This window comes from Colobus angolensis, unplaced genomic scaffold, assembly GCF_000951035.1.
Source record: "Colobus angolensis palliatus isolate OR3802 unplaced genomic scaffold, Cang.pa_1.0 Scaffold103, whole genome shotgun sequence".
NCBI lineage: Eukaryota > Metazoa > Chordata > Mammalia > Primates > Cercopithecidae > Colobus > Colobus angolensis.
The window spans coordinates 1,757,038-1,771,659 of NW_012111253.1; the positions used below are offsets into that span (position 1 = coordinate 1,757,038).

The 14,622-nt window shown below is 49.3% G+C and overlaps 1 protein-coding gene across 1 annotated transcript in view; it reads left to right on the plus strand.

Annotated features, from left to right (window-relative positions):
- The window catches only part of SNX30 (sorting nexin family member 30), a 140,915-nt gene that overhangs the window by 119,200 nt on the left and 7,093 nt on the right, over positions 1 to 14,622 (plus strand). The window contains exon 8 of the mRNA XM_011941859.1: positions 10,827 to 10,979. Within this exon, the coding sequence (XP_011797249.1) occupies positions 10,827 to 10,979 (153 nt within the window). The remainder of the gene's footprint in view (positions 1 to 10,826; positions 10,980 to 14,622) is intronic.

Consider the following 14,622-nt stretch of genomic DNA (forward strand, 5'->3'; position numbering starts at 1 on the left):
AAAAGGTACAAACTTTCAGTTATAAGGTGAGCAAAATCCTGGGTATTCCATGCACAGTGTGGGTGGTGATGGATGTGTTCATTAATTTGATTGTGATCATCACTACACAGTGTGTACATGTATCAGATCATCACGTCATATGCCTGGAGTGTATATACTTTTATGTGTCAGTTAAATATTTAAGGAAAAATAGAAGTCACTTTTCCTGGCTAGGGAGGGAAGGAGAACCAACAAGTTCTGCCACTGGCCTAGTTTGGAAACCGAGGATTCTGCATCTTAAAGACGTCATGTGTGTGGTTCTGTAAATAGCATCTGTACAAGCTCAGCACTGAATATAGGCTTTCTCAGGGGCTGATACTGTCATTTAATATGTTCAGCCCTATACAGGACACATTCCTTTCCAAAGCCAGGAGCTGAAGTTTCGAAATAATAGGCCGAGTTAAGTCTTAAGCGCGCCTGGCTTGCTGGCTGCTGGAAGCACATGCCAGGCTTGGAGCAGTCTCGAGCAGAGCGAGACACTGGTTTTGGCGCCCTCATACCCCACAGCTGCCTGCCAGGGCTCCCGGCCTCACATTCCTGTGGGTCTGGGTGATTCCTGTCAACTCCCCGTGCTGTGGAAATCTTTGTCTGCTGCTGTTCTCCGCCTTCCCGGACTCCACTTACCCACATGGCTCATCCTCTTGGCCACGGGAATTCTACCAGAGGCTAAGAGTTTCCTCCCCGTCAATGAAAATGACTAGTCAGTCCTGAACACACACCTGCGTTCTCCTAGCACACTGGCCAGGCCGTCTTCACCTTCCCTCTTCCTGGTGGGATGTTGAGCCGTGCCACATTCACTTTGCTACTTATTTAGCAATTGTTATTTTTAAAGACAAAATGGACTGTCATGGTGGTGTGCCAGTGAGTGTAAAGTAACAGTGGCGGCAGCAGAAATCCTTTGCCACCTTTGGGTCTGGGGCAGCAGCTGCCTTGGTGGGCAGAGGAGGGTGCAGTTGGCAGCCTGTCCAAGTCCAGCACGGTTCAAGCACAGGATTTAGAATCGGAGGGCCCTGGGTTCAAAGCCCAGCTGTGCCCCAGCTTGCCCGGATCTGCTTCTCAACCTTTGTGGGCCTCCGTTGCCTGACACACGTGATTGTCGTGATGCCATAAAGTGCTTGGCGTAGTGTCTGACGTCAGAAGTAGTGTGTGACGTCATGACAGACGCTCCCTTGGAGGAGCCTCCCGTGTCCACACTGGCTGCAGTAGGAGTGTGGGCGGAGAACTTTGTTTTCTGGGTTTGCTGTCACATATTTTAAGAAGTCCCTTTTCTGACCACAAGGTTTTAGACATTGTTTCCTGTGTCCCCAAGCTTCCCCTGCCTCCCTACCCCTCCACACACCTGTCCTCCCCGACAGCCCATCAGGAGGTTTGGTGGATGCCAAGGAAATGAGCAACTTAAGGTTTTTGCTGTGCTTTGCCTGATGGGGTTGTGAGTTCATGAAGCCAGAGCTACTGTTGATGAAATTTTTTTTAAAAAGCCAGGGAATTCGGAAGTGGGTTAGGGCTGATTCTATCCCAGGGCTTCAGCCAGGTCTGTTGGGAACTGATGGTGGGAACAAGGTAGCTCAGGGGACTGTCTCAGGAGTGCTGGGGAGGAGAGAGCCCCTGGTATGGGCATGGCCAGCAGAAGATCCGAGGGAGTCTGGGGGCTTACCTCGTTGTCAGGTGAAACCGAAACCTGAAAAACTTGCTGCAGATAACGAGGGAAAGTTGATTTCTGTGGAGTCATGGAGTGGCATCAAAATCTGATCACTTTTTTGTAACCCAGGGGAAGGAAGTGGCCTCACCTGTCTCCACGACCTTCCCTGTAAATTTCAAAGTGGGGTGATCCTCTTAGGGGAGTCCTAGAACGTCTTGGGCTGGAGGAGCGCATGCTAACGGCAGAGGGTGTGGAGGCCTCTGGAGCTGGGGAATAATGGTGGTGTCCGAGAATGCAAAGTTTTGCTTTGTGGTTGGGCTAAGGCTGGAGAAAGCTCAGCAGACACTGAGGTGGTGATTCCCAGGCAGATGGAACTTTAGAGACTTGGCCTTCTCCATGTTAATTGTGAGGTTGGAGAAGCAACATGCACTTACTTAGTAGGGGCTGGCTGCCTTCTGCTGGACCTGTTGGGCCACAGCCTGGTGCACACCTTAGAATCTAACCCACCGTGGAAGGTAGGGGGCATCAGAGCTCTTACAGGAGATGAGGAGAAGCTGAAGAACTGCATTTAAAACGGGACTGGGAGCATCTGCACCCTCGAATGACAGTGAGGGTAACGGAGAGGGAGCTTTTGCCTTTTCCTGTCTTCCACGTTGGACTCTTTTCAGTGCTAATACAGTCGGTATAACTAGCTCCAAAAAGAACAAAGAAGGGATGCCAGGGAGAAGGCTTCACAGAATTCCTAGTTATCTTCAAAAGGTAAAAAAAAAAAAAAAAAAAAAAAAAGCGGGGTGTTGTTTTAGGCCCTGACTCACAGGTAGCCTCATCCTGGGTGCAGTGCCAGCTGAAGAAGTTTAAATGGGTGGTGTTGGAGTGCAGGTGAGGAGAAATGGGCCACGTGGAGGGGACCTGGGGTGTCGGTGTGGAGGGGGGTGGGCACATGGCATGTGTGTGGGGAGGGCGCATGGCACATATGGAGGGTGTGTGTGGCGTGTAGGGAGGGTGTGTGACGTGTAGGGAGGGCGCGTGATGTGTAGGGAGGTCGCATGGTGGGCATGTGTAGGGGGGCGGGTATGGTGTTTTCGGGGGCATGGGCACGGAGGGGAGTAGGACATTGGTGTGGGAAGAGTGGGTGTGTCGTGTGGAGGTGACTGGGAGTGGAAAGGTGCACAGAGGTGTTCCTCTGGTTGAGAGAAGAGCAGAGGGAAAGTGGAAATTGGTTCTCTGGACAAACCTATTGAAGGCTGTAGACCTTGGACAGCTCTTAGAACCACCAGGATGGTGAATGTTCTGGAATGGGAAAGACGTGACAGGTAGCGAAGTGAGAATGCCAATTGTAAACTGGTAGCAGGGAGAATTCTACATACGGAGCTTCCGCAGACCAGAGAGTGGGGCCTGGTGTCTGTCGTTTCCAGACCCTTCTGGCAAGTGAGGACCCTCAGCGTGGGGCAGAAGACCAGGTGCCTCCAGCCTGAGCAGGCGGAACTCCCCCAACCCCGGCAGCTGACTTATGTCCCACCGCAGCCATCCTCTGCCAGTGCGGTGGTCCCCATGTGATAGATGGGGGCCCGGGGTCAGGGGAAGCGTGGAACTTAAGTGCCAAAGTTAACAAATGGTGGAGCCGGTTTGGGGCCCAGGTGCATCTGGCACCAAAGCTGACGCCTTTCCCCAGGGCGCGGGCCCCAGCAGCTGTGCTCCCTGAGGGGGCGCCCTGCCTTTCCCGAGGCAGGTAGGGAGAGTGCGTGTGGCCTTCCCTGGGGCTTCACTCTTGTGTCATCGTGCAGGGGAGCTCGTGGCTCTCTTGCTGTCTGCCTCTCTACTCCTCATCTCATGCCCTCACCTCTCCCTCCCTCACTCCCCACTGGCCATCCTCTGAAGTTTGTTTTTATCTATTATTAAAGAAAGCATTCATTCAGAGAGCCGGTGACTTTCTATTTGCCCAATTCCATGGCTGCTTTTCAAACTTGACCCTGTCTCAGTGTTTTCTTACCTGTTTTCACCTTACAGTTCAAATAGACACTGAAAACACAGTTGCTGGAAGCTGGAGATGACCAGCCTGGGGGCTCTGGCTTCCCAGAGGGCAGGGGACCAATCTCGCTGCCACTCACACATTGCCAGTTAGGGAGCCCTGTCCCCTGCTCACCCAGCAGCGTGTGGCTGTCACTGGTCCTGGAACCTGTCCCACAGTGGCCACAAGTTCTCCTCTCCCTGACGCTTTGGGATTATATCTGTCTTATGTAGTTTGGAGATTTTCCTAACCTACAGTCATCATGAGAGCAGATAATGTGACATCTCCAACCCAGCTCCAAGAAGGAGACTTAGGTTGAGATTTCTGTTCTAGGGCCCGGAAATGCATGGCACATGGAAGGAGCTCAGTAATGCTTTTTTTTTTTTTTTTTTTTTTGAGACGTAATCTTGCTCTGTTGCCAGGCTGGAGTGCAGTGGCTCGATCTTGGCTCACTGAGTAATACATTTTTAAATGAATGTTGGTGAATTTAAGTTACTATGCCATTCCCTAGCACACAGAAATGCACAGTCCCATCTACGTGACTCTTCTGTCATTGCACTAACAACCTGTATTCTGTAATGGAAATTATCATGAGAGATTGGGAACCAATGTGAAAAATGCAATTTTGTCCCCTCTATATAAGTTTTTGTCTTTTGATGTCTTATCTGGTGATATTTTTCCTTGGTGTCATGATAAGCAACACCCAACCATTAGCAGTGCTGTGCCATCTCAACATCCTTCAGACGCATGGTAGCACAACCGTAACAATACCTCAGTCGCAAAAATTAAAACATTGAGATGAGAAGAAATGCTTAGGGTGGTGGCCCACACCTGTTATTATCTCAGCACTCTGGGAGGCCAAGACGGGAGATCGCTTGAGCTCAGGAGTTCGAGACCAGCCTGGGCAAAGCAGCAAGACCTTGCTCCTACTCCAAATAAAAATATTAGCTGGGTGTGATGGTGTGCATTTGTAGTTACAGCCACTCTGGAGGCTGGGGCAGAAGGATTGCTTGAGCTTGGGAGATTGAGGCTACAGTGAGCTGTGATTGCGCCACTGCACTCCAGCCTGAGTGACAGAGCAAGACCTGTCTCAAAAATGAATAAAATTTAAAAAAATAAAAAGAATGCTTTAGTGTTACTGGTCAGTGAATTGATTGTTACAAGGACATTATCCAAAAAGAATCAAAGGTGAGAGGAATACACGCCTGAGCCTGAGTGTGAGTTGCCAGCACTCCCCTTCTTCGCGTTGGGGAACTTCACTAGCTGGTCACAGACAGCTCACCCCAGTTCCTCTTATTTTCTTATTTTTAATCCCTCCATCCTCTTCTCACTCCTACCACCCCAGGCTTCTCTAGCTCTATTCTCTCTGATTCACCAGCTCCTCCTCCTGTGCCCGCCTTTCCGAGTGACTTTTGCTGAGTCCTTTATTAACCCTACACATGCTGGCTTCTCTGTGAGTTCAAACCTTGGGCCCTGCCTCCCTCGGCCCCACCTTTCCCTCCACATATTTAAAAAAGATTATATTGTGGTAAAATATACAGAATATAAAATTTGCCATCTTAACCATTTAAAAGTGTACAGCTCAGTCATGTTAAGCACATTTACGTTGTTGTGCAGTCGATATCTGGAACTCTTTTCATCTTGCAGAACTGAAACCCATTAAACAACTCTCCATTCCCTGTCCTGCCAGCCCCTAGAAGCCCCTGTTCTACTTTATGTCTCTATGACTTTGACCGTTCTAGATACCTCGTATCTTGAATAATATAGTATTTGTCCTGTGACTGGCTTATTTCACTCAGCGTAATGTCCTTCGTTTATCCATGTTGTAACGTGTTAGAATTTCCTTCATTTTTGAGGCTGAGTAATATCCCATATATATGGGACACACACACACACACACACACACACACACACACACACTCTCATACATATACATGCCACATTTTGTTTATCCGTTCATCAGTGGACATCTGTGTTGCTTTCATCTTTGGGCTACCATGAATAATGCTGCTATAAACATGTGTATACAAATGTCTCTGAGACCCTGCTTTCAATTTCTTTGGATATATACTCAGAAGTGGAATCCAGCAGGATCATATGGTAGTTCTATTTAAAATTTTAAACTGTTTTTCATAGCAGCTATACTGTTTTATAATCCACCAACAGCATACAAGGGTTCTAGTTTCCCTGTGTTCTTACCAACATTTATGTGCTCGTATTTTTTTGAGACAGAGTCTTGCTCTGTCACCCAAGCTAGAGTGCAGTGGCATGATCTTGGCTGACTGCAATCTCTGCCTTGCAGAGACCAGCCAGGCTGGTCTCAAACTCCTGACCTCAGGTGATCTGCTCGCCTTGGCCTCCCAAAGTGCTGGGATTACAGGTGTGAGCTGCTGAACCCGGCCTATTTTCTGGGTTTTTTTTTTTTTTTTTGGTAGTAGCCATCCTGATGAGTGTGAGGTGCTATCTCATTGTGGCTTTGATTATAATTTCACTAGTGATTATGATGTTGAGCATCTTTTCATGTCCTTGTTGACTGTTTATCTTCTTTATTTTTATTTTTTTGAGATGGAGTCTCGCTCTGTCGCCAGTCTGGAGTGCAGTGACACAATCTTGGCTCATTGCAGCCTCCGCCTCCCTGAATCAAGCAATTCTCCTGCCTCAGCCTCCTAAGGAGTTGGGACTACAGGCACACACCACCACGTCCAGCTAATTTTATTGTATTTTTAGTAGAGACGAGGTTTCACCATGTTGGCCGATGGTCTCGATCTCTTGACTTTGTGATCTGCCTGCCTCAGCCTCCCAGAGTGCTGGGATTATAGGCATGCGCCATTGTGCCCAGCTGACTGTTTATCTTCTTTGGAGATATATTTAAGTCCTTTGCTCATTTTAAAATTTGGTTGTGTATTCTTTTCCATAAGCCTTTATAAAAGAGCTATGTTTGATTTTCTTGGTATCTCACCCTGCTTTGTGGAGGGAGGCGTCACTCTTCCCCTGGCTGCAGCTGCCTCCTTTCTCTGAGCTGTGGACCTGTCCTTCATTCTGAGCCTTTGGTGGCCACCCTAGTCATCCAGACTAGAAACTTCAGGCTTCTCTCTGACTCCCTCTATTTTATTTCTCATGGCAGCCAATTGCCAAATCTGTCAGTCCTGTCTCCACCAGGTTGGTTTACTCCATATTCTCCCTTCTGGTGTTAGAGCCACCACCCCGGTTCCAGGGTGCCCAGTGCAATCTCATGCTAATATATAGTTTGGAGATGATTCATCTCTGGTGTCTGATGAAATCTCAGGGTGGGGTAGCACTGGCAAAGGGTGGCATAATGTTTGGCATAATATATAATAATATAGTTTGTATTTGGAAGATGAAAACCTTTTTCATAACACATGAAATAAAGCTTGAGGAGCAATGCAAAGGATAGATTATCTTTTGTCAACAGCACATTATAATATTGATAATACTGACATAAGCTAACAAATGTTTATTGAGCACTTACTATATGCCAGGCACAAGTGTGTCACAGGTGTGCAATGACTATCTGGAACCAGTGTTGCGGGCATAAGAAGAATTTACCAAGACAGTTGTAGGTAAAGAAAAACAGATTTATTAGAGAAAGTAGGAAAATACATTGCAAGAGTGCAACAGGCAGATCAGCAAGAAGGGAGCTGACTGCCAGGAAACAAAGGCTTGCTGGGGATTTCATAGAACGGTGCTTGTGCTGTGTACTGAAGGGAGCTTTGTGTAGTGCTGGTAACTCCAAGGTTAAATGAGCAAACTTGCATTTTTCTGTTAACTGTGAGTCTGGTGATAGCTGGGTGCAGGAAGATTGTGTTACTAATATTTGTGCAGGATATGTGTCCTGGACCATGAAGAAAGGCAGAAGTATACCTTAATCTGCCTTCTCTTTTTGCTTTCCCTTGGTCCTGCCAGCCCAACTCCCCCTTCGTAATTAGGACTCCATAAAGCGCTTAACACATATTAGCCTGTTTGACCTCATGACGACCTTGTGAGGCAGAGGATATTATTAGCCAGGCAGAGAAGCTGAGGCCAGGTCCCAGGCCACACACCTGGTAAGTGGCAGGCGGGGCGTGCAAGCTAAGCTCTGGAAGTTTGATCCCAGAGCTGTCCACTGCAGCCGGAAGAAGCGTGGGGCTTTTTCTGTTCTCCGGAAGTGGGCATGAGTTAACTGGGCCTCAGGAAACCAGGCCTTTGGGACGAGTCCCAGCCTCTTCATTCCCTGCCACCCTCCGCCAATCTTGCGAGCTGCAGTTCCCTCTCCATGCCGCCGTGGGCCCTGCAGCCTGCGCATGATACCTGCGGTGGGTCCCGGTGTCTTCTCTCCTCTGTCCCTTGCGTGTACTGCCACTCTGGAGTGCCTTCTGAGTGGTCACACATCTCACATCTGTCATCTTTAAGGAGCCGCCTCAGTGCCGTTTCCTCCATGAGGCCCGATCTTCCCAGGTTGGCCTCCCTCTTCATCCTCCTCAGCATGCTTATCACGGGGGCTCCAGGGGAAGCGACGACACTTGCAACATCTCACCTCAGTGTCTAGGCATGTTCCTGTTTCTTCCTAACTAGACTGTAGGTTACGGGAGACAGGATTTGCACTTTTGTGTTCCTCAGTGCCAAGCACAGAATGTGTTGTGAAACTGAGAAGCCAAATATTTCCCAGACCGAGGCTCAGGCAGTCATAAAACCCACAACCGTGGTTTAGACCCTAATTTTTGTGGATCAGTCAGAGTTCCTATCTCCAGAACAGACCTGGGAATCTTTAAACCTGGGAATCTTTCCTCTGTAAAAAGTCCTCTGATTCAGAGACCCCGGCTGCCCTCTTCTCCACGTGTCCCAGTGAGGTTCTCTTTCCAGGCCTTTCTTTCCATTTTCTCCCCACAGCAGAAGTTTCATTAAGCAAATAGGAAGTTGCTCATAAGCACCCTCACCCCGATGCAAATATAAGCAGTGGCCAGGAGACAGGTAAGGGAACTGGCCTGTGCCTGTGGGAGGTGAAGCCAGCCAGAGATGCTGGCTCGCTGGGCATCTTTCCATTGAGGCTGATTCCTGGAGTGACTCTGGAGAGGCAAGACCGGGATACTCTGGTTTTTATTTCCCTTTTTCCTGAGGTAACCAATAGTAATGGGTGGTCTTGGGAGGAGGCAAAAGAGACTTAAATCATGGCATCAGAAGAAAAAGTCAGTCTCTGACCTGGTACGGTGGCTCACACCTGTAATTCCAGTGCTTTGGGAGACTGAGGTGGGAGGATTGCTGGAGGCCAGGAGTTCGAGACCAGCCTGGACAACACAGTACCACCACCACATCCTACTTATTGTAGAGATGGGGTTCTTGCTATGTTTCCCCAGCTGGTCTCAAATTCCTGACCTCCAGCGATCTTCTGCCTTGGCCTCCCAAAGTGCTGGAAGGCATGAACCACTGCACCCAGCCCAGTACTTTTTTTCCTTCTTCCAGAAGCGTACGTACTTTGAAGAAGGCCTCTTTCCCTGTCTTAACAGAAAAATTCCTTGCTTTTTAATTTCTTAAAGTGTCAGTTACCTCTTTCTCTCTAGCTCATCCCGGTTTCACCCATGTCTAGTTCCCCTGTCAGGCACATTCGAATTCGCTTGCCTTGGCTGTCTCTTCCCCGGCTCCTGTGTTCTACAGCCATCTCCATGTGGTCTGTGGAGAAGATGGCTGAGTACCCTGAAGGTGTCCAGCTCCCTCAGGCCTGTCTTTCTCATTGGCATCATTCTGTGTCAGCTCCTTGCCCATGAGGCCTGGGTATAAACCCCCCCGATCGATGGAAATGGACTCCCAGTGGTGAGCCATGGCTTGGAGACAGTTTGGTTCATGGGCCCCACCGCACCGAACATACAAGGAAGGCCTCACTTGTGGTTGGGATACATTTGGCAGATTGGGGGTTTGACCTAGCTTTGGGCATGTTGGCTCCCTGGCCACCATTAGGGCCCAGTGGGGTGCTTGAGTTAGGAGAGAGAAGCCAGCTTTCGGAAGTGCTGCAGCCGCAAGGCCCACTCCAGCTGCACAGGATAGGTGAAACTCACCAAAGCAAAGTGAAAGTTGTGAAATTTCAAGTGACATAGTTCCCTTTTGAGAAAGTTTTTAAACCTCTTTAAGAAAAACTTGAAATAGCCTGCTGTTTATTTCTTCTTTGAATTTCAGATTTTTTTTGTTGTCGTTGTTGAGACAGAGTCTCGCTCTGTCGCCCGGGCTGGAGTGCAGTGGCACGATCTCAGCTCACTGCAAGCTCTGCCTCCCAGGTTCACGCCATTCTCCTGCCTCAGCCTCCTGAGTAGCTGGGACTACAGTGCCCGCCACCATCCCCGGCTAATTTTTTCGCATTTTTTAGTAGAGACAGGGTTTCACCGTGTTAGCCAGGATGGTCTCGATCTCCTGACCTTGTGATCCGCCCACCTTGGCCTCTCAAAGTTCTGGGATTACAGGCGTGAGCCACCGCACCCAGCCTGAATTTCACATTTTTTTTTTTGACATGCATAAGTAACTTTCTTCCTATTTTCTCAGACTTCTCTAACTCTCCATTTTAAAATATCTGCTATTGGGAAAAACATAAACAAGCCTCCAGTTTATTTATAATGTGGGGTTCAGAGGAGGCAGCTGGCCAGTAGTTGTCTTATTGCAATTCTCTGATTAATGAGGAAAGGCATCATCAAGTGTCACAGCAATGGAATAGTTCATGTGATCTGGGAAAACCTACCTCTTTTGTAGTTCTAATATGGGACACAGGAAAATAGCAGGGCAATGCAAATACTGCTGTGTATTTGCAAAGTCTGCACACACTTTCAAGTGTGGATGAGTAAATCCTAAAAGGAACCAAAGACATATGACTCTGACTTGCAGTGTTTCTTCTTCCTGTGTGTAAATGGGGGTGTCCCCCATGAGTCTCTGTTGTGTTTGGATGGGTTTGAAGATTCAGGTTAGGAAAGCCCTTTTCAGAACTCCTCCTTAGACCCGAAAACCCAAGTCTTTGCTTCCAAATAAATGCCTCCAGAGGACGGAGCGTGTTGATGGCATTTTAATGTAGGGCTTTAGCCTTTGACAAATGTGTGCTCAGAGGAGCTCAAGGCAAGAGATGCTAGTTCTGTGTGCAGGGCACCCATGTGTGCCTCCCTTTTCCAGGTGCCAGCGGATGTTGAGAAATGTCAAGATCGGATGGAGTGTTTCAATGCTGACTTGAAAGCTGACATGGAGAGGTGGCAGAACAACAAGAGGCAGGACTTCCGGCAGCTACTCATGGGGATGGCTGACAAGAACATCCAGTATTATGAGAAGGTAATGAGTGTGCCCAACAAGACTGGTTTCTAATGGCCAGAGCCTTTCACATGGGCCTACCAGAAATCCAGAAGCTGGGAATTCTGCTAGTCTCGTCTCCTTCCCTTATTTTAGCTGCTTAGTCTTGACTCCTGCTTCATGCCCTTGCCCGGCCGTGTGGCTGTAGTGCTGGGTTTGGCAGCAGAGGGGGTGCTCACAGGGGTTTCCCTTGCACATGCTGCCGGGGAAGCAGCCCACTGGTCTTCCATGCTCTCTGGGCCTGGCGCTGGTTGCTTCCCAGAGCCAGTCAGACTTTCAGCACAGGCATGCTGCCACCGAATGGAGGCTTTGGGGTTATTTTACTCTGTGTTGGGGTTCTGTACACAGGGGCCCTTCACTTTGATTGTGCAGTGAACCCCTTTGGTCATCTGGTGAAGCCTATAGATCCCTCATCAAAATACTGTTCATTTGTTTTTTAAATGGACTTCAAAATGTTGATTTTAAATACCTAAAATAAAGGGATATAGGATTACAGAGGAAAGCAATTCTATTGAAAAGTTTTACTCATGGATCCCCTTGACCTGTGGACCCCAGGTTAAGCACTGCACACACACACACATCACACACACCCCACATACACACCCCACATACACACCCCACACATACATACCACACCCACACACACCCCCCACACATACACCCCACATACACACACACCCCACGCATACACCCCACACCCACACACCACACACAGCCCCCACATATGCCACACCACACACACATGGAGATTACTCTTATCAGGCTACAGCCCAGTCCCCTCAGTCAAGGTTTGCTTGATTCATATATCCAGCAAACCAATGCGAGGCCAGGTGCAGCGGCTCACGCCTGTAATCCCCGCATTTTGAGAGTCCGAGGCGAGAGGATCACTTGAGTCCAGGAGTTCAAGACCAGCCTAGGCAATGTAGTAGGACTCTGTCTCTACAAAGATACAAAATGAGCCAGGCATGGTGGCGTATGCCTATAGTTCCAGCTACTCTGGAGGCTGTGGTGGGAGGATGGCTTGAGCCAGGAGTTCAAGGCTACAGTGAGCCATGATTGTGCACTACGGCACTCCAACCTGGGTAACAGCTTTTGACCCTGTCGGAATATATGTATACATACATATGTGTGTGTGTATATGTATATTGTGACCGGGTCACAAACTCTGTTACCCAGGTTGGAGTGCAGTAGTGCATTCTATTACCCAGAGTTCCTTTTTTCCGTAACTCCCACACCTTCCCTCCGCTGTTCAGCGGCCTTCCCACTACTACAAAACCAACTATATCAAATGTCTCCGTCGCTCCCCTTGGTAATTAATCCCAGCATTCCTAAAGTCCTGGTCCCGGGAGGACCCGACCCTGGTCTTAAGTACATGTTTATCTGTCTTCCCACTATATCACAGGCAGGGCCACCATCTTGCGGCCTGGTATTGCTTCTATACATATTTAACAAATGCTTTTTGTGCACTTGCTGTGTGCAAGGAGCAGTGTGTACCAAATTGATAAACAGCAGGATTCCTGCCCTGTGGAGGGTATGTGTTCATCAGAGGAGCCCACAGCTTCAGAGTGAGATAAGGGAAAGAACGGGAAACTGGGGGAGAAAATACCAGGGGGCATAATGCAGACTAAGGGTGGGAGGGGTGGGTGGAGTTGGCAGGAAGGGCCAGTCTGAGGAAATAACATTTCATCTGAGTCTCAGAGACAGAGGCTTGGAGAACATATATTCCAGGTAAAGAAGACAACATATGCAAGGTCCCTGGGATAGGAAAGAGTTTGGTACATTTGAGGACCAAATAGAAAACTGGTATGGCCTTGGTTTCTCATGGCTGACATACAAAGTCCATTGCAGATCGGAAATGATGGCCTAGGGAGAGAGCAGGACCTGGAATGCCACAGACCTCAGACCATCTTCTGTATATAAGGTGGGCTTCTGAGTTTAGCTTCCTCTCTAACCTCAGAGTCACCAAGGAGAAATCAGGGAGCAATTTCACCACTCCTTTTTCTGGCTTGACCTAGGATGCCTGTCTCCTCCTCCCTCCTCAGAACTTCTGCCACCTCCTCAGAATTCCTTCCACCTCCTCAGAATTCCTCCCACCTCCTCAGAATTCCTCCCACCGCCTCAGAATTCCTCCCACCTCCTCAGAACTCCCCCTCATCAGAACTCCTCCTCCCTCCTCAGAATTCCTCTCACCTTCTCAGAATTCCTTCTGCCTCCTCAAAACTCCTCCCAACTCAGAACTCCTCCCCCTCATCAGAACTCCTCCTTCCTCAGAATTCCTTCTCCCTCCTCATAACTCCTCCTCCCTCCTCAGAATTCCTTCTCCCTCCTGAGAACTCCTCCTACCTCAGAATTCCTCCTCCCTCCTCAGAACTCTTCCCACCTCCTCAGAATTCCTCCTCCCTCCTCAGAACTCCTCCGCACTCCTCAGAACTTCTCCCACCTTAGGATTCCTCCTCCCTTCTCAGAACTCCTCCTACCTCAGGATTCCTCCTCCCCCCTCAGAACGCCTCCCCACTCCTCAGAACTCCTCCCCACTCCTCAGAATTCCTTCTCCTCAAAACTCCCACCTCCTCAGCATTCTTCCTCCCTCCTCAGAACTCCTCCCACCTCTTCAGAATTACTCCTCCCTCGTCAGAACTCCTCTCACCTATTCAGAATTCCTCCCACCTCTTCAGAATTTTTCCCACCTCCTCAAAACTCCTGCCACCTCCTCAGGATTCCTCCTCTCTCTTCAGGATTCCTCCTCTCTCCTCAGAACTCCTCCCACCTCCTCAGAATTCCTCCTTCCTCCTCCTCCCTCCTCCTCCAAACTCCTCCTACCTCCTCAGAATTCCTCCTCCTTCCTCAGAACTCCTCCCCCCTCCTCAGAACTCCTTTCACCTCCTCAGAATTCCTCCTACCTTCTCAGGATTCTTCTTCCCTCCTTAGAATTCCTCCTCCCTCCTCAGAATTCGTCCTCCCGCCTCAGAACTACTCCCACCTTCTCAGAACTCCTTCTCCCTCCTCAGAATTCCTCCTGCCTCCTCAGGATTCCTCCTCCCTCCTCAGAACTCCTCCCACCTCCTCAGAATTCCCCCTCCCCCCTCAGAACTCCTCCCACCTCAGTATTCCTCCTCCCTCCTCAGAACTCCTCCTCCTTCCTCAGAACTCCTCCCACCTCCTCAGAATTCCTCCTGCCTCGTCAGAACTCCTTTCACCTCAGAATTCTTCTTCCCTCCTCAGAATTCCCCCTCCCCCCTCAGAACTCCTCCCACCTCAGTATTCCTCCTCCCTCCTCAGAACTCCTCCTTCTTCCTCAGAACTCCTCCCACCTCCTCAGAATTCCTCCTGCCTCCTCAGAACTCCTCCCACCTCCTCCCGCTCCTTGGAACTCCTTTCACCTTCCCACAGTTCCTCCCACCTCTTCAGAACTCCTGTGTCTCACAATCTCTCCTATCCCCTCAGAACTCCTCCCCACCTCTTCAGAACCTCTCCACACCTCCCCCAAACCCCTCCTGCCTTCTCAGAACCCCTCTCCGCTTCCCCAAAACTCCTCCCACCTCCTCAGAACTCCTTCTTAAATGACTCAGTACAAAGTCCTACTTCAACCCTGGGCTGCTACTAAAAAGCCTTATGTGATTCACCT